This window comes from Atractosteus spatula, chromosome 17 (assembly GCF_055471065.1).
Source record: "Atractosteus spatula isolate fAtrSpa1 chromosome 17, fAtrSpa1.hap1, whole genome shotgun sequence".
In the NCBI taxonomy this organism is placed as follows: Eukaryota; Metazoa; Chordata; class Actinopteri; order Semionotiformes; family Lepisosteidae; genus Atractosteus; species Atractosteus spatula.
In genome coordinates, this window is record NC_142722.1 from 18136146 (window position 1) to 18161493 (window position 25348).

At 42.9% G+C, this 25348-nt stretch overlaps 1 protein-coding gene across 4 annotated transcripts in view; it reads left to right on the forward strand.

The window, feature by feature from the left end:
- ap1b1 (adaptor related protein complex 1 subunit beta 1) overlaps nt 1-25348 on the forward strand; it is a 53453-nt gene that overhangs the window by 14167 nt on the left and 13938 nt on the right. For 2 of the 4 annotated variants that reach the window (XM_088935545.1, XM_088935546.1), the window contains exons 9-19: nt 535-630; nt 2459-2574; nt 3946-4111; nt 4864-4962; nt 11585-11844; nt 12501-12708; nt 13764-13784; nt 15133-15162; nt 16978-17112; nt 19687-19832; nt 23804-23933. In XM_088935545.1, coding sequence (XP_088791671.1) covers nt 535-630; nt 2459-2574; nt 3946-4111; nt 4864-4962; nt 11585-11844; nt 12501-12708; nt 13764-13784; nt 15133-15162; nt 16978-17112; nt 19687-19832; nt 23804-23933 — 1407 coding nt within the window. The remainder of the gene's footprint in view (nt 1-534; nt 631-2458; nt 2575-3945; nt 4112-4863; nt 4963-11584; nt 11845-12500; nt 12709-13763; nt 13785-15132; nt 15163-16977; nt 17113-19686; nt 19833-23803; nt 23934-25348) is intronic. The other 2 variants (XM_088935547.1, XM_088935548.1) reach the window with 1 other exon arrangement.

A 25348-nucleotide genomic window follows, 5' to 3' on the forward strand; every position in this document is an offset into this window, starting at 1 on the left:
ACCATGTCATTCATTTATGAGCCCTTTCCTTTCACACGCGGTTGTCCTGCTTTGTTCCCTTCCAACAAACTTATCCGCAGTTCTTTATCTCGAAACATGTTGAAAGATCTTAAAAGTCCCCAGAGTCGTTTGTGGGCTCGACCACATATTGTGCACCTAAAGGGGAAAGGTAATGACTGCATAAATCAACCTCTGCAGGGAACGCAAGGATCCGAGGGCAGACGTGGGGAATTAAAAGGAAGTGCGTTTAGGACTGTAAAGTGGAGATTTTTCTTTCCGCACTGAGTTTGGAGTTGTCTAGAATGGCCATTTTATAGAGAAATCTTCTCTTTCAAGAGTAATCCAGAGACAATTTGCAATTCATATGTTGCCGAGGACATGGCCGGATGGACTAAATGTCACCTGCTCATTGCTCTTTGCTAGAACGTCCGTCAGGAGTGAAACGTGTGGGCTGTGTCCTGACACTCACGGAAACCTGAAGGTGTGTGGAGCCTGTGTCTGTATTATCCCTAATATCATTATTATCTCTCCTAGGTTTTGGCCGAGTTGAAGGAATACGCCACGGAGGTGGATGTGGATTTCGTGCGGAAGGCGGTGCGAGCCATCGGCCGTTGCGCCATTAAGGTGGAGGTGAGGGCTCCACTTCGTCGCCCGCGTTCGGCGCCCAAGCTGGGGCGTGGAGAGGGTGGCCCTGGCACCCGAGCAGTCGGAGGTTATTAAAGCTGCAGGCGTTCGTCTGCTGAAGCAACAGCACCATGTTTCATGCTGTTCCTGTAAATTTACAGGGAACGGCACTTGGCTGGGCATTGACACAGCTCATTGGAGACGCTATTACTGCAGTATTTGTGATGGGAAGGTGGCTTTGTGCGCTTTAAAGGATGAAATGCACCCTTATCGTAGATATGGCTTTCACTCCAGAATTTCTTTAACAAGCGTTCTTGTGGGCTGCGCTTTTGCACATTTCACTGTCATTTAAAGATACCTGTGGCTAAACCATAAGCTGAGGAAACGCAAAGCAGGTTGTATTTTATCCAGCGGGTCTTCAAAGTCATCCCAGAGGCAAGAAATTGCTGTTGCATTAGGACTGACAGCATTCCTTTATTTAATAACCCAAACCTGTAACCATAATGCAGGATCTGTCAGCTGCTTTTATGAAATGTTCAGCCACTTGACAGTTTTGCGCTCGTCTCCCAGAGAAATTCAGCAGCATTTTTTCCAACATGCCAAATACACTTTACTTGAGCATGAGGCATTGATGAAAATCCCATTGTTTCAGTGTATTAACCATGCCCCTTTTTACATATTTTTGACCTGTGTTACTTGTGGTGGACACGAGATGCTTGAAAACTTGGGTTTGGTACTGAGTTTGAAGATGTAAAGATGGCTGTGTCTTCATCAGCTTCACAGGGCTACTCTGGGGATTTGTTTTCCCAGTCTGTCCATGGTGCTGTTTTTGCCTCCTTCAGTTTATGTAACTTTAATTAGCAAACAGGGGTTGCAAGCTACACAGATGAAATAAGATTGCCTTCTTATTTGTTTACTCTTCTGTAGAGAATGTAGCATCAGTTTCCTCTCTGGAGGTTTTACTGCTAAAAATAAATCTGAGCAGTGAATGACTGATGAGGGAGTGGAGAAGAAAGTGCTTTGTAGAAGAAGCTTTTGAAATTCACAGCTCCTAATTACATCAAGAACAGGCTGGCGATCACCGCAGAGTGAGACACGCAGGTGCACTTGCCTTCTCCCTCATTAGATGGCACTGCTTTCTAAGCCCGTTTAGTCTCTGGATTCAGAAAATGTGTGACTTTTCTGTTTCCTGGACCATCTGCAAACACTTGCAAATACAAGAAATTGTTGTTTGCAAAACACGTTGTTTTACAGGTTAACAACATGAATGCGCCAGTTTGCAGGAATGCTCTAGTTGACTTTATCAATGGGCACACTGTGCGCGTCAGTACTTTCTTTCCAACATGGATTTAGTCTGTTCTTCATTAAGCCGTTCATCTGCACTGAGCACACTGAGTGTTGTGTGTTCTTACACGTGGGATTTTTAGCCAGGAAATCGGCACTCTCTGTTCTAAGTGTCCTTGTGTGTTAGCAGATGCCAGTATACCAGCTAGTGCACTGGTGTGATATTCCATATCGATTGCGTGCCTCTGAATCGGCTGGTGTAAAAAAGAGAAGTAGCAGGTTTTGCTTTTCTTTTTATATTTTCGGCAAAAATGACTGGAAGTGTTTTGAACACCATTAAACGCTGAGAGATTGGAAACAATAGACATACAGCACTCCCAGGTTGTATGTGAACAAGCTGAATTTTGATCTAACTCATCTTCAAAAGCTGGTGAAGTCCGGGTCGATCCCTGTCTTTATTCTCAGTCTGGTGCATTGGAGGCCTTTAGTATTACCTTCTGAATCCCAGGGAGTGCAGTTCACAAGTGCTGTTTTGAAATCTTTTTTTCAGCAATCTGCAGAAAGGTGTGTCAGCACACTCCTGGACCTTATCCAGACCAAGGTCAACTACGTTGTTCAGGAAGCCATCGTGGTGATTAAGGACATCTTCCGCAAATATCCCAACAAGTATGTTCCTCTCCCGCTGCCTTTCCTCTCGTGTAGAGCCCAGGGTTTTTATTTTCATTGGTTTCTTGGTTTATTATTAATTTAGTAACTTAAAACTTAACTAGCAGTATTTTGTTTCATTCTTTAATTCTTAATTTGTTTGATTTTTTGGGGTCTCTGCCATCTAATGAGCAAGAAGTCAAATGCACCTGCATCTCACTCTGCAATGATTGTTCTGTTGCAACTTTAATTTGCAGAAACTTGTGTGCTTAGACTGTTCCTTTCTCTTCACAAAATCAAAGGGAGTTGAGCATGTTAAAAGTGTTATGAAGGCGCTCGATCTCTCTCTGCATGTGCCGCAATGATGCAAGTGATCAGGAGCAAAGTGGACACTGCCTTCTCAACCAGCACGTACATTTGGTTGCCCTCTTCTCATTTATGAATGTGTTACTGAAATAAGCAGAAACTGGTTTTCTTGGTTTCACAACTGTGATCAACTGTTGCATTCTTTAAAGCTGGGTGTTGCACTCAGGATCCTGTGAAAGGCATGTTAATGTGTTTTTTTGCATGCCTTTAGATGTGTTTGTTCATTAAAGATTCATATTCCAGCACTACGTGAACCCCTCTTAGGAGTGCTGTCAGACGACTCTAATGTGGCGAACACGGCCTGACTTAGCTGCCATCATTAACATGTATTAGTATTCCGGTCTTTCTTTTTTTCCGCTCTACTGAAATCTGTTTTGTTAATCCACAAGGAGCAGACTTTTCTTGAACTAACATGCTGGACTCCTGCAGGCAGCAAGAACAGCTTGATCTTGTGACCTGTGGTCCACTACGTTTTTAAATATTCGCAACCCAATCCTCTGCCAATAGGACAGAACAGGATCTCCTTCTGGGGGTGTGTGTGGGTTTGAACTGCTCATTCCACTGCCGTAGGGTTTCCACAGGGATTGAGATCTGGGGTTTGTTATGGCCAGGGAAGGCGAAGTCTCTGAAACTCTTCAGGAGGCAGGTAGTGGTGTTCTCAATATTGGGGAGTATATGCAAGTTGTTCAGTCCCAAAATAAGTATAAGGGATTCAGTAACTTTTGTTATCACTCTGGTGGTAAAAGTATTCAAGCCAGGCATTCCCTATTCAGTTGAAACATGTTTTTACTTCATAACATCCCTGGTTTGAGTTCTTTTTCACAGTGGATCTAATGTCAAATGTTCACTTGCATCCACGGATTCTTGTCTCAAAGTAGCAGTGGGATCACTTTCTAGATTTTAACTACTGGTATCATGCTCCCTCCAAGTCTCCCCGATTCTAGACTGGGTAGGCTCGTCCCTCATGCGAAAGGAATCTTCCTGCCACTCTGGTAACCCTCTCCTGCTCCCTCCTGCCGGTCCCAGGTACGAGAGCGTCATTGCCACGCTGTGCGAGAATCTGGACTCCCTGGACGAGCCCGAGGCGCGTGCTGCTATGATCTGGATCGTAGGAGAGTATGCGGAGAGGATCGACAATGCGGATGAGCTGCTGGAGAGCTTCCTGGAGGGGTTCCATGATGAGAGCACGCAGGTAGGCATTCCTAACAGCCCTGGCAATCTGCTGCTGGAGTTTTCCATGATGGGTGATGCTGCATTCAAGAAGGGAGAAGGAATGCTGCCAGCTCTAGGCCATTGCTGTCTTGCTTTTTACAGGCTGACTGATCCAGGTATCTAAATCCAGACATTCCTCAGTTTGTTCTAGATGCTCATCTCTTTGTAAAAAAAAAAAGTGGCTCCCATTTTGTCTTACCTTAAAGTGCTCGTTTTATTGTTAAATTCAAAGTGTAAATGTCGGCATTGTCCAGTGAATGTTCAGGACTTTGAAAGCTTTGTTCTTTCGTCATTTCCTGTCCTCGGACTTAAGTGATTCAGTTCCTTCTGACTAACGTTTTTAACCCACTTGAACTCTAATGTGGAAGTTGGCATCCTAAATGCATCAAAATAAAATGTTAATCACAGCCACCACGTTTCCACTATGTACAATGTCAGTCAGTCACCTAAGGCCCTGTAAGACCCCTTCATCCGGAAATATTCTTCAGTATGGGTGACCGTTAGTTTATAGATCTGGGGTTCTAGGCTTAAATAATTATAAAAACTAGACCAACTTTTCATGGTTTTTGAATGTTCTTATATTGATCTAGTAAGTTGGGTCTGGCCCAGCACAGAAACTTTAGTTTTTTTATACTTACTTTCTATGTAGGGAGTGTCCCTGTCTCCTGTATTTTCGATAGTGGGTTTCTCTCGAGTTAGCAACGCCATGTCCCTGATGTCTGTGATTTCCAGGTGCAGCTCCAGCTGCTGACTGCCATTGTGAAGCTCTTCCTGAAGAAGCCTACCGAGACCCAGGAGCTGGTACAGCAGGTCCTCAGCTTGGCCACCCAGGTACGACGTGTGGAAAGGCCACATTGTTTGGTAGCCTTGTTCCTTACTGCGGACCCACGGGCCAAATGCAGCTGACAGCTGTTGTATCTTGCAGGGCTCTTCCTCGGCCTGTAACAGAATGGTGGGAAACAATTCAAAACATTTACACTGAACATACACATAACCAAGAATTAGTACTAAAAAGCTCTGATGCATATTTTTACTTTGTGCGATGGCAACATTTTAAGCTGTGACCATAAATTGACCCTAAAGTCAAGAGTTTTCAATTTGTTTGTAATTTATGATACAACAGAACTGATGTACTAATCCAAGGAGAAGCAAAAAGTATTTCTGCAGAGGTAGTTATGACCTATATGCATTCATTTCTGCACTGCTGTTGGTGAGGTGTAGTGTGTCCTTGTCACAGATTTCAAATGCTTGTTTAGTTTTGCTAGCGAGCCAAGAGGAATTTCTAGCTCCATGTTTTCTTGTCAAAATCTAGTGCAAGTGAGCTGACGGATTTCAGCCTCTCACCTGTCATCCTGTTTCAAGCATGACTGATAACATTTGAGACTGAAAAGCTGGATTTGCGTCGCTTTGTGTGTTGCGTTTGACATGTTGTGATGTGTGCTCTTAAACGCGCTCTTCAGTGCCCCTTCGTGTGTCTCAGGCAGGACTTTGCTTTCATGAGAAGTGAAGATTTCTGGGTTAGCTAGGTGAAAGGATCGGGGATGACGTTAATTATATCAGGGTATACGGCCCTCTGAATCCGATGTTTTAAATTGTCCATTAGCTGTTGGCGGAAGCTTGTTTGGGAGGAGGCTTATTTAATGAGTTTCTTCCTGCGAGAGTTGGGAGAAATGTGTATTGTACAGCTGAATATGATAAACCAGCCTGAAGACCTTCCCAGGACAATAGGGCAGGGTGTAAGTATACTGTTTGTCATTGTCTGCTGTGCTGTCTACCGTGATTATTTGTTTAGCTCAGAACATTAACCGTGTTCTTTGCTCACATATCTGAGCTGCATTCGCAGACGTACACGTTTGATCTAGGTGCGAAACACACTGCAAAGGAATTGATTTAATGTGATGATGTGCTGAGAGGAAGTATCTTTTCATGTGCCAAAGATTGTACTTTGCCAACATTCCAGCCCACTTGAAGATGTAATTGAATTGAAGGTTCCTTACACACACACACACACACACACACACTTGCTAAATGAAAATGAGCAGCCGTGGCTTGTGAATAATGCCTGGATGCCATGGCACAGAATTGAAAGGTTGTGTGAGATGCAGTTTTCAATATCGCTGTAGGGCCTGACGCAAATGCTGGTGTACAAGGCTCAAGTCTTGAGGTTTAACTAGGTCTCAATGTTTTAATGCAGCATTTTCCTTATTGGATACAGTGCTTTTAAATGGAAGCAAAAAAACTGGGAATCCTGATGGAAGAGAGGTTAGATCATTTGAAAAGCATCAATATAAGTGTGTATTGCGCACATCTGGAATTGGGTCTAAGGCACTTGTACTAGATATTCCATATTAAACCAGAATGTCTAGGCTTGTTGTGAACTACCTTGTTTAGAACATTTTTCAACAGAAAAAACATCTGCAATTCTTTATTAGCATTGCCCCTGTAAATATAAATGTCTGAAGCTGTTGTCGCTCTGTGTCACTTCAGAGAGGCGAACTGGAGTGCACTTAGCATCACTGCTCTAGAGCTCAAATACAGCGGTGACACTGCTTGACAAGTACTACTTGACACAAACACGAGCAGTTGTGCAGAAATCATTCAGCAATGCAGCAAACTGGTTTGCTTAGGCAGCATGGTGCAACAAAACTAAACTGGAACATGAGGAGAGATTTGATAGCTGGTTGTTCAGCTCACACTTCATTCTCCCACTTATGTTTTTTTTTTAAAGTGTGTTCATTATTTTAGCATTTTGACACCGAGATGTGCTCACAAATTCTGTAGAACAAGTGGGTTTCAAATTAAAAGTGTAACATTTAGAATTTTAATGCCACCAACCAGTTTTGCTTTAGGACACAGATATCTAACCGTGGTTTAAAGGAAGCAGCTCCAGCCTTCAGGGGTCACGGCATCATCCGGTATCCGTTCTGCCTCCTAACTTTAATTACTGTGACACTCGGGGAATTTGAGATAATGCCTTTCCTCAGGAGATAGCATTCTGGGAAATGGACACAGAGACCAGAGATAGGGTGAAACAATGACTTTATCTACAGTGCAGGAAATTCTCAGAATAGCAAATAAAAAACCTTGCTCCTTCAGAGTCCTTACTGAACTCTCAAATTCCTTGCTGAACACAAGACCAGCAGCTATTCTGCTTACCAGTGTCTTTATTAGAAAGTTTCTTTACCTTTTTCCAAATTGCCGTCCGACACTCAGTGTTTCTGTACTTAACCGTAGGCATTTTAATTTGATTTAAACTGTGGTGACTGTAGCCCTTGAGGACTAGAGCTGGGTAGTCCCTTAAAACAACTTGCCACCTGAGGTCTTTATCCCACCAGGACACTTGTTCTAGGCAGGACCAGGAATGGTATGCCAGCAGTAACTGCCAAACCTAATTTAGCACCTGCCCACGTACTGAACACCCCCTGTTTTTCCAACTGTAGCGATTGATGGGGGCAGAGATGAGTTTTAATGGTATGACGTACAGGGATCGCAGCCTGGCTCAACATGGGTCTTCTCGGTTGTTAAGTAATTGCATGCTTCTGGTCAACACTTTTATTTTTAGTTCATATTTTAGGATCAGATCGTTCACTCGTCACCTGCTGATGAGCCAGAACATCCAGCCCTCATTCTAAGTGAAGGAAATCCACAAGTTTCAGGCGTTTTCTGCAGTGTTGGAAGGCACACTGAACTGTTGGACACAAAGACTTATTTGTCATGAAGCGCATTTAAGATATAATAAGCATTATTTAATAATGCTTAATATCACAGTAAACTAGAAATAAAAGGCAGTGTTTTGGCTGTTGAGCCTTCTTTAAGTGTGAACATACCTGGACCTTTTAGCAAACATGTCCTGGACTACCCTAATTGTGACCCTGTACTTTGCAAGTATTTTTTGCAATTGCTACACTCCAAAGTTGAGGAAGGCATGGTTTGACTTGGGCTGTGTGTTATACTTCTACACAAACAGTGACATTTGTGTCTGCTTCGTTCTGCAGGCACAAACTCAGTTCACAAAATTTCTTTGACTAGTCAATTGTGTGATCGCATTTCATGTGAACCAAGATCTCGTTGGTTTCCTAATAATGGTCTAACCTATGCAGTGTACATATGACTGGGTATTGTGTGTTGTGGAGTATGAGCCAATTGGCAGCAACAAATCTCCTGGCTGGTGTTCAGTGTTAATTGTAAACTGTTCTTGTCTGCAGAGAGCACACATTTGCAGACGTTAGTGCCTTAATGACATTAGCAGGATTCCCTTTGATTGAAGCGGGCCCACTGTGCATTTATTTGTTATTCATCAAATTTCTGAGTTTGAAAATGGCGTTTTATGTTTTAATAGGTCGCTGTCAGGGATAATGGAGAACTTCATTTGTAGGAAATTTGCTGCAGGCTTGATTCAGGGACCCAAAAAGGATTAGAAAATCTTATCTGCTTTGCATTGCATTCATTATGTTCTTATTGATCTAATACAGACATTTTCATTTTCTTAAGGCTGATGCTAGTGGGAAGTGTAGTTTTAATGTTTAGCATACAGTTCTGTGAAAAAAGTATTTGCCCCCTCCTTTTTCTGAATTTTTGCACATTGCCAAAGAACTTGAGCTTGAGCATAGTGTGATTTGAATAAACCATGAAGGACAAAATGGCTGTAAACAAGGCAATTTCTTATTTTGAGTCAACTTTTAAAAGCGGAAACTTTAGTTGCTTTATTTAGCTGGATAACTGTCGTTTCAGAGCTGTAAGTCTGTAGTATTATTTGCCAGCAAGTTCTTCTGGATTTAAAGAAGAGGAAAAGAAGATTATTTAGACTAAACATGTCAATTGATTGAATTTAATAACCTTGTTCCCCAGCTGGAATACAAACCAGAAGGGCCAGGATGGGGTGTTACTGTCTTGCAGGTTGCCATCTTCATCTCTAGTGGTAGTGAGATGATCATGCGGTAGTCTGTATTAGACAGTGATTAGATGTAAGCAATTTAAAAATCATTAAAGCTTTGAGAATTAGGACAGATGAGTGTTATACTGGTTATAGGTCATGTAGCTGGATTTTTTGGGGGGATCGGTAATTTGTTATTGTGTGGTTGTGTAAATGTTTTAGAAGGAAGAAAAACAAGTGCATGGAAACCGATTGAGAGCAATGATTTTAGTTGGAAAATTGTTTTTTTCTCATTGCATCTCCTAGAGTAGGTTAATGTACTGAGTGTCACAATTTAAATTTTAATAGAGCATTATTTTTTTTACAGTTATGAATACATTGACACGGAAAGGGAGAAAAATCTGTTTCCAGTGTTATTGTGACAACCTTCTGACTTGTTTTATTTCTTAAAATACAGATATTATCTCTACATATATGGAGATATTAGAAAGTCAAATGCAATAGTCTTCCACTGCCCTGACTGCGTCAGTGCTAATCCAGCTACTTCCACTACCCTGACAGCTTTTATTCTAACTGGACTCTCAAAAATCACCAGTTTTTACAATCCTTAAGCCATCAGTTCAGTAATTTCTTAGAGACGGCCTGAAATATCCCCACAGAGAGGCAATGTCATGGAATTTATTGCACAGACGAAGTAACCCTTTCGGTGTTGATGGGCATGAATGTTTCATGAAGGCTTGTGCTTCCTGCACTGCTTCAGACATCTTACTTTGGAGCCTGCCTGGCTGACCTTTTAATTCAGTTTGTGCGATTGCAGGGGTGACTTTGAGACGCACGTGCTTTGTGTTCTGACGAGCTGGAGGGAGGTGGGGTAGGATATCCTCGAATTGCCCTGTAGTCATGGATTCAGGGGGCAGGGCGAGTGTCTTTAGAAACCAGCACTGCCGGCTCAGGATTGAAATCGGGACGTCTTCTATTCCTAGCTTACCTTACTGCAGGTTATCACCTGCAGCCTGAACACTCTCTCATTTCCATTTGAAGTACTTCATGCCTTTTTACCTCAACCTGTTTATTTGCTTTTGTCATCTTCAAGTATCCTGATGTACAGGTTCTTTCGAACTAGTATGGCTCTCTCAGCTGCGAGTGACCATACGTCAGTCAGTGCAGTAGGGACGAATGCTCCGGTGTATAGCTGCCATAACAGAGGACACATAAAGCAATTTCTTCTTTGTCTGTTTGCACATGCATCCCTTAAACCGACTGGGGAGAATCACGCCCTGTGACGGAGTAGATCGTTGATTGGATGTGACCAGAATAATTATGAGGTGCTGTGTACTGTGGAGACAGCTGTATGCTAAACCGTTGTAAACATCTTACTGCCAAGTATTAGGCAAAACATTAACACAATAAGATCTAGCAGAATGGTTACATATGGCATTTTAAGCTGTTGGAGTTATTTCTTTCTTCCCAAGTACAAGCACAGTTCTGAGAAATAGTGCAATACAAAACAATTCAGGCCCTTACTATGGTGTCTCATTTTGTGAAATTACAAAATGATGCATACACTTTTTTAAATGTAATATTTTATTCAAAACATGTATGCTCACATGAACATGAAGACTTCCCAAGGCATGGTAAGCTGGTATAATGTTGGCAAACACAAAAAAAAGCATGTTGATTGAATAAGAATTGGGACCTGTGAACCCAATATCTGTATAATAAACCCCTTTGGCTTTGCAGCAGTTACAGCTGGAAAACATTTTGGGTCTCTGCCAACTTGGCACACCAACGTGGTGCAGTTTTTGCCTATTCTTTACAAATTTGTACTGCTTGGAGATCACTTATAGACAGAAGTCTTCCAAGTTCTCAATAGGATTGAAGGCAAGACTTTGGCTTTGCCACTCACGCAATGTTCCCTTCGTTAGTCCTCAAGCACTCCAACGTGGCTTGGCTTGTGCTCTTGATTTAACCTGCTAAAAGGTGATTTTACATCTCAGTTTTAGGTCTTTATGTAGACTGAAGCAGGTTTTGACTTCAGCATGCTCAAAGCGACTATTCTGCACATTATTCTACTTGACCCCTGATTTGTTTTGAAAGCTCCATGGTCTTTACGGTTGAATGTTTTCTTCACATTCAGTGACTAAAGTACCTTGTAGAAACAGATGTGTTCTGAAATCCCGTGAACCACCATCGCTGTACACAGACAGAAGCCAATCTACCAAAATGTGTTCCTCATTAAAGTACGTTTATGGATCATTAATTCATCATTATGGATTGCTTATGCAATCACAACTTTTACATTTTTCTTTCACATTTACTGTGTTTTATGCTCTGAATGTATGTGGTGGGTTGTGTATATCGTATAAATGAATCTCTTAATTCAAAGTGTCATTTAAAGCTTTAAAGCAACGTCAGGTGAAAAGTGTGCGAGGGTCTGAGCACTTTCGCAAGGCACTCTGTACGGTATTAACCCCTCTCGGCCGTGAGGTTTCTGCCCCCTCTTCCCACCTCCTCCCCGAGCTCCAGCCTGTCTCACTGCTCCGCTTGTTCCTGATGCCCTCTCTCCCCCACTCTGGGCAGGACTCCGACAACCCGGACCTGAGAGACCGCGGCTACATCTACTGGCGCCTTCTCTCCACAGACCCCGTGGCCGCTAAGGAGGTCGTCTTGGCCGAGAAGCCCCTGATCTCGGAGGAGACGGACCTGATCGAGCCCACCCTGCTGGACGAGCTCATCTGCCACATCGGCACCCTGGCTTCCGTCTACCACAAGCCCCCCAGCGCCTTTGTGGAGGGCAGCCGCGGGGTGCAGCACAAGCGCCTGCCGCCCCGGACGGGCTCGTGAGTGCCTGCTCGTTCGCCCTTCGCTCTGGCGTCTGGCGTCCGCTCCAGGGGCGGAGTCCAGCAGCATCTCGAAACTCATCAGCTGCTTAAGACCGAGGTGGTTTGGCAACAAACCCTCTGCCGTGTCCCGCCTGGGGATTTTAGCACATTTAGCGAAGTGCACGGCGGGGAAAAAAAGTGGAGTTAAGAGACGAGAAGGGCCAGAAGACCTGTCACTTTCACACAGGGCCCGAGTTAGAGGTCAGGTCACCGGTTCATTTGACCGACGTTGTGAACCAGCCGTTGGCTGTACCAAAGCTCGGCACTAGATCTGGCACTTGGAAAGTGTAGTTCCACTTCCTGTAGTTCTCTCTCGTGTGATAACCAGGTCAAGAAAGGAGAAGAGGGGTTAGTGGTTGAATCTGAGGGTTTTAAGTAGGCAGGCAGTTTATAGCTGATCGGTCCCAAATCTTATCAAGGTGATTTTCTTGTATAGGGGTGGGGGTGGGGGGGGGATAAAGGACTAGAAATCCCTGTGCATACTGGCTTGCTATGTGCAGGAAGTGCACTTTGACCTGACCTGGAAGTAAACCTTGCGCAGCAGCTGTTTCATTATGTTATAGTGACTTTCTCTCCCGACCTGCCCTGACCTCCCCCGTCTCTGCCCTTTGCAGGAACGAGAGCACCGAGAGCCCAGAAGCAGCCCAGGTAGCAGGGCAGCCCGTGGAGCAGCCTGCTTCTGTCATCCCCTCCCAGGGTGACCTGCTGGGAGACCTGCTCAACCTGGACCTGGGCCCCCCCACCACAGGAGGGACCCCTGCCCCCACTTCCTCTATGCAGATGGGTGCCATGGACCTACTGGGTGGAGGGCTGGACAGCCTGGTAACATCCTGCACTCATGTTCACTTGGAATTAAGTTTTGGGGTCTTGAAATTATTTTTTTTAACTTCTTTCTGCTGTGTTTTGCAGTGGTGTAAGCTATACGAACTAGGGAAGTATCTCCCACTGTTCCTAGGTATCTTTTAGGTTAACATTCCCATTGAGCTCAATTACTTAACTGAACCACATTTTTGCTCATGTAGCCAGAATTAACAGTGCTTTTAACCACTGATTTAAAGGTGTCTGTAAAACTTGAGGAATTGAGGCTGTCCTGGACCAAATGTGGAGACCACTGCCTTAGGACAAGTCAGTGTGGTGCCTTGGCCCAAATACTCAGAACAAGCACACAGGTTTTATTTCTGACCTTTTGGTAACTGGTTGCTTAAGCACGGTTAAGCACAAGTTTATTGTAACTTCTATTATACTGTAGAGCATTATTTCACAACGCGTGGCTAGCATGAAGCAGTCTTATTGAAAGATTAAAAGTTTTCTGATGGTGATGAGAATTTCCATTTTTTTAGTTTATATTTAAATGTCTCTATCTTGGCCATTTACAGTGTGAAAGCTGTGCATTGTTAAACGAGAAGCAGAAGCATGTTTTTTAAAAATATTTTTTTAATCCAAGAGGAATAGAAGTGAGTCACACAGCTTTTACTTATTGGCCTCAATTCCCAGCAGCTCTTGCTGAGGTAGTTTGTCATTAGACCGAGGGAGGGGGCTTGTAAAGATGTGCTCGTACTGCTTGGGTTGAAAGAGTTCAGAGGTTTAGTCCCACTGAATCAAGTGAGTCAGGTTTCTCACCAGTACTGCCTGTCCTCTGCAAGTCCTTCACAAGGAAGCCTCATGCGGCCTGCACGGGAATATCCTGGTGGGAGTTTGCTTCCTCTTTGCCTGTGGAGGTCTCAGAACTGCTGTGATGTGCGTGTTGGGATGCCTGCAGGGGCTTGGCTGACTGCAACGGTGTGGTGTGCTTTCCTAGCCTGTTATGCCTCTAACTCCTGGTTTTTGTTCTTTTTCATGCTCCGGTTTTCTTTCCGTCTCTGTCTTCAACTCTACAGATGGGGGATGACGCAGAAGCGGTAATTGAGAAGGGGGCAGGGGGTGATCTAAAATGGAGTCAGTCACATAGGTTGAAAGCACATGATACTTCTTCTCTGCGCACTGTCATTAACATCCATTCAGATTTCACGATCTGATTCATTATTTATCTCTGTTCCTCATTTCTATTCCTTAGGTTGTAATCACTGTTATCTGAAAACCTTCATGCACTAAGTCTGCATATGAAATTCCCTGCAGATGTGGGTCAGATTAACTCAAAAGAGCATATCAAATCTGCCTTTTCCTGTTCTTACATTTGTTACTCATCTCATATCCTGTTGAAAACCATTTCGAGGATACTCAGCTACTTCTTCTTTTGTTGTCATTTGTCTTCAGTGTGATATTCTAGCACTTTTTTTCTCACGTGAATACAGGGGGACATTAAGGCGTCTGTTTGACAAAACCTTATGTTCTCCATTGTTCATATGCCCCAGCACTAATAGAAAAGTCTTCCTTATTCACATAACGTGAAACAAAATTTAAACTAATAATACAAAAGACCTTACATTAATGTTAAAATGCTTGCAAAACCTAGTTCCAGTGAGGATTATGGCACTTCACTAGTTGAGACTGAGAGAACTTTTTAATTACACTTTTCTCTGAAGGAAAACCTACACATTGGCAAGACTGTACACATTTCTGTGTACTTATTAAAGTTCTGTGCCTTGTGTAACCCTTTTCTCACCTGTGGCTTTCAGGCAAACAAGTACATAACGACTTCACTTTCAGGCATGGCAGATATTGATTTGTTCAGGGTTCACTTCAATTAGGCGACAGTACTGAAAGGTCCTGATGCCCTGTAAAACAATCCCAAATTTCCTCGTCTTGGATGGAGAAAAGAGACAATTCATATGGGACTAAAATGTACCAGTGGTGATAGGAATTTCAAAGCGATGGTTTTCACATCACCTCTTCGTGCAGATGGGGCTGAAGATTAACAGGAACGAGCAGGACCTGTGCTCCACTCTTGTAGTGTTGTTCTTCTGCACATTTGACACATCCAGCTGTTCTGCATTAATCCCACATCCTCTCCGAACGCAAGACTAAATGGCTGCCGCTCTCTTCTTTGACTTGCTGGACTTTTTCTCCTGTTGCATGAGCATTCGTTGGCATGACTTCTCAGCATGTATGCCTGGCGACCCGGTTTTCTCTCTTAGCTGCTGCTGTTTACTGTTCTTTTACAATTTAGGCCGCTGCAAGACATAGCTACCTTTTCTGTATTAACTGGTCATCTTTTGTAAAAGAAACACCTTAAAAAGCTATACATAAATATATTGTTTTAAAAATGATTTTTTCTTTTCCTAAACAAATTATTTTTGTTTCCTACAGCTTGGTGGGGACCTGGGTGGAAGTCCAGCGGTGAGTAAACATTTGAACCTCTAGTTTAGATCTGCTTATGGTTTAAATTCCATGTTTAAAGATCTGCGGTGCATTTTGTTAGGGCTATTTTTACAGATATGATTGCATTCATTACTATTTAAATCTAAGTTTGAGCCTGCTGTTTTTCTGTTTCATAAGAAGTAGGTCTGGGTTTGATCAGCACTTTGTTTCCTGGCTGCCGGGTGGGCAATGCTGAGTAGCCCCCCAGAATTTGAAGCAGTTCACTCAGATGGTGAATTTAGCATTGTAATAAAGATAGACCATGTTAACAGTGTTCTCGTGAGTTTACTCATTTAAGATGGGTCTCTGTAAGAGTATCGGTTATCTGATGGATTTAAAATCTAAATCTCCATTGCTGTGTTTAAAATCCAATTTTGCCTTCAGTCTCTTGCCCTTTAGTTGATCAATATCGAGTCTAGCGTGATGAAACACATTTGCTCCACTCTTGGAAGATGTGGTGAGCAGTAATGAACAGCTGTGAGGTGAAATCAGTGGGGACTTGTAAGAATATTTTTATATTAGCAGTTGCAAGGGTGCTCTTGGTTTCTGGAACTGGGGTGCACGTTCAATTTCGGCGCTTCTCTTCATCTTCTTTGGACCGGCGTGAAGAAAGTTAATAAGTTAAAGTGCTGGAAGCTGCAGACGGAGATCAAACAGAATAAGCGTGTGAATAACAGGGGTGTCAGAGCAAGGGGTGGGGAAAGTTCGCACTGCTGCTGCTCCTGCTGCACAGTTTCAGTCTTCCAAGCTCAGGGATGTGTGAACACGCGGACAGGACGGCAGGTTTATTTTAAAGCAGAGATGGCCGGGACCGCAGTTGGTTATTTCTCAGAAGAACCCGGCTACGAGCAAAGAGAGCTGTAAATGTGGAGAGCCTGTAACAGTGTGCCGACTTAAAAGGACCAAGATGTAGCTTTCCAGTTTGTGATTTCCATTCGTGTTCTGTCACTGCAGGACATGGCGCACTCTGGTTACAGATCACGATTCGTTTCGAGACAAAATGATTAAAATCGTTCTAAAAGCCCATTTGATTTGTCGGAAGGGGTTCCTCCTGCACCGGAGGGCACGGCGATGGAAGGGATCGCCATGGATTAAGAAGGGCAGCGGTGCAGACTTTCAGTGACTCAGCTGCACCTGCAAGCAGACAGCTTACAACTTCAGCATATTAATATCGCTGGTCTGGGGTGCTGCAGTTTCCTGTCATCTGCAAGCCAGTTGATGCCTAAGGATCAAAATGTTCCATGTGCTTTTTTTCTTACTGTGTAGAAAAGGGCTCTGTTGTAGTAACCCTTTCTCTGCCTCTTTTATCTTTCTCCATTCTTCTTGGCCCTGCAGCTTGAATCGGCATTGAATCAGGGGACATCTGTGAATATAGCTCTCTCTTGCTGGTAACAGGAGTTCACAATGCTGCAGAACACTGCCATATCAGAATTGAGTGAAGCAACATTGGCACTTGTGTGCCCATGATATAAACATCACCCCCAGGCACTGTGTGATGCAGAAGGCCAAGCTGCTGTATACCGCTGTGTTAGTGCTTGGTCCCATGATGCATTGTCTGGTCTTGATCTTTCTTTCCGATCCAGTGCAAGCCATCGTTCTAGCTGGTCCTTAAGTGTCAGTTAAGCAACCATGCAAAGCTCTGGCTGCCTACAGCTGGTGTAGGCTGCTCGCTGTTTCCAGCTTGGCTCTGTAACCCCATTCTGCCCTCTCCGTGGAAGTTCATTCTCTCCATAGGTCTAATGTACATCAAGCAGGATACTTGTCATAACTGCAGGTTCGCTCTTTTTTCCACAGATGGGCACCGGGTTCAACGTACCTACTGTCATGCCCTCCTCTTTGAATGCGCCTGTTGCAGGGGGCCTCGGTGACCTCTTTGACCTTGGAGGGGGAGTGGGAATACCAGCTGGCGCATACGTCGTCCCCAAGTCTGTGAGTATCTACGTTAAATTGAGTTGATAGTCCAACTAGATTTGACCATGAATGTGAACAGTTTAGTTCAAGGCCAGGTCTCTTATTCCTTTGCTTTCTTTCTGCAATCCAGGTAATCCTGATTTGGCATCCATGTGGTTTTTAGTGCACCTAAATTAGATTTGCAAAATGTCTGCTCGGAGTTTTATGATCTAATTTAAAATCTCGTTTCTTGTATCCATGCATCAGAATTACATGCATTAAATTCAAGAATGCCCTTGAATTTTGCTGCATGGACCAGGATTAAAATAACCAACAGAGTCAACTTCATTAATACCTGTCCTTTTTTTAGTCCACGATTAAGTCTCCACTCAGCTGTCCTCAGCTTTATGCTCAGGGTAAATAATCAGTTCTTTCAGTCTGTCCTCATTAACTCGTGACCTCCAGTCGTGGATGAAGCCCAAGTGAGCAGTCCTGGCTTGCCCTTTTCCAAGACCTCTGTACTTGTTCGTGCTGTGGGACCCAGAAGAGAATAGGAATGCCATATTTCAAACGTGGACCAAGTACTGCGTTTTGCATTCTGTTTCTTACATGAGCTAAATTCTCTGCATCTTTTTAATTGCTCCTTTTCAACATGTAGATTCTGGTAATGAGTGCACTTCAACCCCTGGAACTTTTTCCTTTGGGGACGGTGTCCTGTTCTGTGCCACATTTACCACTGAAAATGTTTATCAAACATCAGTGATATCAAACTACCGGTAGTTAGATTAATATATATATTGGATTATTCCCGTCTCATTTTGAGGTCCAGTATAGTTCGTATGAATATATAATCTCTTCTGAGCTGTTTGAAACTGACACAAACCAGATAATGGATTGTGTAGGGGTTGCAGCGATGTGCTGTTACACCATATAATTGAATTTTTTTTAATGTTTCTTGTCATTTTAATTTCCATACAGATGACTTAGGCAATGTGACCAGATATTGCAGAATGTTAGTCATGTTGTCACTTTGCCGATACTGTTAATCCTTTGTATTTTTCTTCTTTTCATATTTTGAGACGCTCCTACTGAAGTTCTTCAGTAGAATTGAGATTTGCAGAGGGTGATGTGTAGCGGTATTATATCTTCGAGCTGTACCGAGTCGTAGGCAGCTGATTATGTGCAGGAATAAGGGTTCTGCATTAGTTTTCCCTCGTTAGATGTTCACTCCACTCCCTGAGCTGCCAGCAGTGGGTCTTTAATGTGATTTTGTCAGCAGAGGAGATCCTGACAGACCTAACATTTCATACAGCAAAGATTTCACCAAAAGAATTAAAAACCTGCTTTCCACCATGAAGAAAGAAGCATCATTTTGCTCTGAACAGATTAGCAAACCCCAATTAACAACAAACAGAATAACAGATGCAGTGCAGATTAAAGCTCTGGGCTTAAGGCTATTGGTTAAGATTTTTTTAAGCAATATATTGTTCGTTTTAATTTTTATCTTCTGGCTATGACAGTTAAACAATAACTACCAGGTAAAATACTTGAAGTGATCTGAATGTTGCCATGTGTTGAAGGATTCTGTTTTCTGCTTTGGGTGTTTCATTTGTAGTTTTTGTTTTCATGCTTTACGTGTTCTGGGATGTTATTATTTCAGCCTAAGGAGGGTGGGAGTCCATCTTTGATGGCTGGTTTTAAGGCACAGTCCTCCGTAAGTGAGCTGTCCGCTCTCTGTCACTCGACTGTGTTAACATCTGATATGCAGCAGGATCGTGACGTCTTGACATCTTGTAATCTCAAGTGGAAACTGCAATTCTGTTGTGAATCGGATGGAGTCTGGAGGATTTTCATCCTTAACACAATCAAAATTAAGTACTCCGGTTAACCATGCTATTATGTTTCATTATATTTTATAATAAAAATCCACTAGAATTCTGTCGCAAGGTGCAGACCATTTTTTCAGCAACATACTTGATAACCATTTCATGAACACTATATATTTAAACTGTAATCAAGAGCAATAATGCATCATCTTCTTGGGCACGTTTCTGGGCCCACCGGAATGATTTGACAGCAGACTAAGTGCGCCAGTATTCGCACCATCAGCAATCAGTGAGTAGGAGAACAGAGTGATGAAGCCAATTGAGAGATGGGGATTATTCAGAGATCATGATTGATACTGGCCAGGGGAAAACTTGGCCAGGACAGCGGAGTAGCACCCCTACTCTGGTGAGATGGAGCGTCAGGACCTCAGTTGTGCGTTTCTTCTGAGGAACGTCACCTTTTTTACAATATAGTGTCCTCACCACTATACTGGGACATTAGGACCCACACAGATGGCAGGGTGAGCGCCCCCTACTGGTCCCACTAACACCTCTTCCAGCAGCAACCTTAGGTTTCCAAGGTGGTCTCCCATCCAGGTACTGACCAGGCTCACACCTGCTGAGCTTCTGTGGGCTGCCAGTTGTCAGTTGCAGGGTGATATATGTGGTGGCTATAAATTTAAAGGATTGTTTGGAACTAATTAAATTATATCGTACATGGTGTTAGCTGCTGACTGTGCGGTATGTATGAATGGCCTCTCACAGTGGCCCTGTAATTCTTTTCCAGGTGTGGCTACCTGCTATGAAAGCCAAAGGGCTGGAGATCTCTGGCACGTTTGCCCGGCGGATGGGCACCATTCAGATGGAACTGTCCCTCACCAACAAAGCAATGCAGGTCATGACAGACTTCGCCATCCAGTTCAACAGGAACAGGTGAGTGGCAGGCCTTGGGTTTGTATTGTAGAGACTGGGGGGGGAGTGGTTTTGTTCAGGTCCACGTCTCACGGGGTTTTTATGTTCCTTTTTTTAAAAATCATTATTGCAGCTTTATTCTTTACTGTCTCCGATTCAGTTGCTGGTTCCCAGCTCAATAGTCTCTTGTTAGCAGTAGAAAGAGGAAACGCAGTCTCTGAACTCTGCCCTGTTGGGCCATGTGTGCTCATGGAGGCCAAGGCAACCTTATAAGCTCAGTACTTGGCAAGCTGAGGGTTTTCTCTGGTTGCCTGTGGCCCCATCAGCCTGCATTTTAAACCAGCGTCTCCTCTGTTGGAGCTCTTGGTCAGCCTGTTCTGTTTCTTATTCAGTAAGACAGCCAGGGTGACCTGAGCTCGGCGGGGCACAGCATGGAAAGCAAACTATCCAGAGCTGCACAATGCTTTCGGTCCCAGAGGTGTAAACTATTGAATGCTATATGTGTCGGTTCATCGCACTGAGTCTTGAGGAAGCCCTTTCATGAGTAACTCATTAAAATGGGTAAATAACAAAGCTGTAGAAACAAATTAATCACTAGGAACACACAGCCGAAAGTCTTTTGAAAGCGTGTTTACATATGTTGTAACAGAAAGAATAAGGTTCTGGATCCCGAGATGAAGTTAAACAGATGAGTTTATTGCATGCAAGGAACAATAAAGCCGAAGTCTTGTTTCCCGCAAGAAACAACAAAACCGAAGTATTGTTCGATGTGCCGGTACAAACTTTTAGGTTATATAGTCCTTCCTTGCTGCTTCGGACATCATTCGGTGTTATGGTAAGGGGGGGGTCATGGTATTTGGCCAGTTAAGAGACCCTGGCCAAATGGTCAGTTTAAGATTATGCCCCCAGGGGGTTCCTAGCTCGCATCTGGAATCCTTATCAGTTAACCCCCTTTCCTGCCATAAACCCCTGTTGCTTAGAAGTCTAATTTTCAGGCAGAACTGACTTAAGTTTACCTTTTTTACATCGTCTCTTACTTCACATATAAGTACTACAGGATTTTTGATGGACGCAGTATAAGCTGCATTAACTTGCCAAATGATTTATATTGTAGTTGAACGGAATTTAGTTTCCCCAAAATTATAAGATGTTTTTTTTAGTTATCTACATAATGCAGATGCAGATAATATACGCACACAGCTATTTATATGTAACTGTTGACAAGCCCTGCCATTGTTGTCACACCAGAAGACTAAGTGTACTCTGAACAAGAACATGGAGATAATCTTATTTGAAAATCCTGTGCAGCAGGGTGAAAACTCACCCTGCTGTAGTTTGAAAGAAACTGTCACGCATTATTGATCCCCAGCTATTACAGCAAAGCAGTTTGTCTTCATTAAGTGGTGGCGTGCAAGCTGATCAGTTTTACATTGCTTAATTTGAAAAAATAATAAGTAGCCAAAATACTTTTCCAGGCACAACCCAATAAGTTATTGTCCTACTCATAGGGCTGTCTCTGCTGATGACACTTCTTCTGTCTGATTGCATTTGATGCAAATAACTTTCCCTCTAAGAAGTTGGCTGAAGAGACCTAGCAAATAGCGCTATAATACATCAACACATTTAAAGGCCCACATTTTCAACTGCATCTTTAGGGAAGATGCCCTTGAGTGTTTCCTTTAAGTCTTGCTCGGACTGAAATGATGTGGCATTATTGTAGCACTTCTTTCAGTTTGCTGTATCTTATTTCAGGGTTAGCAAGTTTTTGGAAAAGTTTTCTTTGATCTGCGATCACTTCTTCACACATTTTAATGTGGTTTTCTAGTTTGTTGGTGCTTTATAGTTAAGGATAATCCTTAGGGGAACCTATTGAAATCAAGATGGGTTTTTTAATCCAGTGTTTTGTAGGTCTCTGTGAGCTGTTTGAGTATGACATTACATGCTTTTCTCAGGACTTTAAAATATTTGCTGGGAAATCTGATCTTGGGATTGTTCTGGCCAGGCAAAGTGAGGAAAGTCTGTCTCATACCTCAAGACAACTGCATGTTCCTCCTGTCACTGGGAGATTGGCAAGCCCAGTAGTATTCATTTGTCATTATCAGTAATAGGATTGGTGATATTAATGTTTTTTATCAGCTTTGGGAATCTCCTGGTTTCTGATTTGTAGAAAGTGTGCAGACTTTATTCGAAACATTCCCAAGATGTGGCCTTAAAGACATGTTTATATATGCCTATGCTAACATGGAAACAGGAAAGCTTACCAGATCACATTAATGATACAGGCGGTCTTGTGACAGTCCAGTACACAGGGCCGGGTTAGTAGTAGTAGCCTTGTCTTGTGAATGGATGCCCTTTCCTGTTCCAGGTTATTGATGATGTAGCCCCCTTTTCCACAGCTGGTCCCCGAAATCAACAACACTCTTATTGAATGATTTTTAAGACCCTTTGTATTTGTAGCAGGTGGACGAGCAGAATTGTGTATTGAGATTTCTTATGTTGGATGAAACTGGGAAGCTGGAAGGAACTTTGAAATAATGCTGGCTGAAGGTGCTGATGGTGCTCATGAGAAGTGCTGCATCAGGAAACAGCGCTGAGCCAGGTCCCCTTTGAAACAAGGGAGAAAACGACAGGGGAGGCTGTGTGCTGCTTATTGAACTAGATGCTTAATTAACTGCATTACTCCTGGAAGTGTGATTTGTGTGCAGTCCCCTTTCTGCTATAAGTAGTAAAATTCCTTTACAATCTATGGTATTAAATCTTTGATGGCCATTTGTTCATCAATGCCCATGTATTATTACCCATATACTTATTAATCATGTCAATATGCAGCCAGGTCCAGAGGATCTTCCTTCTATGCACTTTTTATAATAAAAGAAGTAGTCTCTTCTCTGTGTTTGCTGAGTTGCTGGTTATGCCCTCAGACTCCTTTTTATTAATGTCTGTCCTTTTCCTGTTACCCGATCTTGTTTTTAATCCATACATTTGAGTGAGAAACTTGTTTTTGGACAATATATAAACCTTTCGACATCTTATTAGGTGCTGTCTGAGCTCTCTTACTGCAATTCAGCTAAAATCAGAGCTAATTTTGGCATTTTCAAAGTCAGAAGTTTAAAATTCAAATATTTGCTTGAGCCCCAGAGCCTGTCTTTACAAATTAAGCAGTGCTGTTAAGTAAATATGAGTATTGCATCTGAAAATGATAGTTTGATTAATCCTCTTGACTATGTTGGGAAGGAGCAGTTAAAACAATGCACACTTTTCTGTTGCTTAGTTCCAAAATCGGATATTATTGATCAGCGGTTTTTCTTCAGTGTCTGCATTTTGAAAGCTGCTTTCTTAAAGAATATGCCACTGTTTTAAACTGATATAAAATGCATTGCCCACATTTTTATCTGTGTAAAAACTACACCTCAAAAATCTGTCATCAGGGGTGTTTATCGGTTACAATTGAAAGCTTCATCAACGGTCAGAAATAAAGCAGTATGTTTTGGTATTTATTGTGAGCTGTACTGAGGGAAACATGAGCTTGTGGAAGCAGAATGATCTTTGTCTACTCTTTACTAACTTTGCATTAAAACATTGCCCATTGTAACAGCTGTATATCGCCAGTTAAACTAGCTTTTTTGTGCCTTTGCTGCAATTGTTTATCTGGTTTGTGTGGTTTTAAATTGCATCTCGATTAGCGCTGTTAATGGGTTCCAGAGGCTAGAGCTTTAACCAGGATTATTATAACAGCTGCTATGGAGATATGTTCCCAACATCATAATACGAATCGGGCGAATCCTGGTTTTGCAAGACAGAGCTCTGCCTGTACAATTCTGAGTTATATGTTGATAAAACCATTGTAAATTATATATTGATAAAACCATAACCTGTGGTTTCTTTTTTCAGGGTCATCAGCATGATAACACTTGGCAAGGAAGTTTGACCTTGGATTTAGGTGGTCAGAACCCATATTCATGATTTGATGTTTTCGTGTTTCCCCTTGTCAGCTTTGGGCTGTCTCCTGCAGCTGCCCTCCAGGTGCACACCCCTCTGAGCCCCAACCAGACCATCGAGGTGACCCTTCCTCTCAGCACGGTGGGGCCGGTAATGAAGATGGACCCTCTGAACAACCTGCAGGTAAGCTTGTGTTACAGGGGTGTTGGATTTACAGATTAACATCAGCTGATCTCTTCAAGATCAATCAGAAATCCTTGGAGTGCCTTTTTATAGTGCAAATAGTCTTTTGTATTTTGTGGCTCTGTAGCAAACTTTTTTTTATTTGCTCTTTTTTTTCTCTCTGCCATCCCAAAGAAATAAGGACTTTGAAGTCAGTGCTGTCTGTTAAGCACAGCCACAATAGATCCTCCATGGCTTTTAATCCTTTTAGCTCTTTGGTTATTAGTCCATTTTTTAAAAATCCATTTGAAACGGAGAAGGCACGTGCGCAGTAACTCCCAATTCCTAACTCCTTTGGAGGAAGCATTCTGCTTTTGAAAGAGGCGCTAAAAGCGCAGGATTTTCCTGATGGCCTTCTCAGGTTTTTTTTTGTCCTTGTCAGTTGTGTGCACATGCAGCCCACTGAAGTTTGTGCAAGCAGCAGGTTGGATAAGTGGCCTGAATGGCAATTGCCAAGTTAATTATAGTGAGGATGGGATTGGGAAAACAAACTGGCGGCCTGATAACATGGAATTTGAGTGAGGGGGAGGTGGTGTTTACAGAAACTGGGCTCTTTGCAGTTACTGTTGGAGTCGAGCCTTGGGTTCTGATATGCATGAAAGGAGACAGCGGAGCAGAGTTGGAAGTGTATAATGCAATTACCTTTCTTTCTCCACTGTAACTGAACTGCGAAGGCAATAAGGCACTGTCAGAGGATGTGATATGGTGTTGTCGGCCTGTGGATGATGGATTAGCTTCTGTGGCAATAAGATGGGTAATAAGTCCCTCTGGCTAAAGCATCAAAGACGGAAGTGTGTGGTAATATACAGGATCCCCAGAAAAGAAAGATGCTTCTGATGGTGACGGGCAGCTGGGGCTCTGCGCTGGAGGGGTGGGGATGCCATCCTCTTTTTAAGCTCCTTGCCATATCCTCCTCTTACCTGTGGCTTTAGATCTCTGAGCACCATGAAAACCGTGGAACTCTCCTGCCTTTAGAACAGTGCAGGGTTTTCCATGCAACCAGGAAAATCTGGAAAATTGCAGTCTTAATCTCCCTTCACGGCAATAATATTTAAAATGAATAGCTCTGTGCTGCTGCCTTTCTACGAAAACATAATGTTTTTTTGTCTCTGTGGTCTCTTCTTAAGTTAAAATGTAAGTTTTGCATAGCGTGTGGTGCGGGGCTGTCGTATAGTGCAGAAAAAGATTTCCCGAGCAGAAGGCATGAGGACACTCATGAAAGATTTCTCAGTGTCCTTTTAAGAGTGTTTTCTGATTCGTGAATAAAATTCCCTTCTTTGTGGTTTTCTTGCATTAATTAGTGTAGTCTTAATAGATTTTAAAGCAGATGGTTAATCCACTACAAAGCCAAAGCATGTATGGTGCTGGGCTTCTGC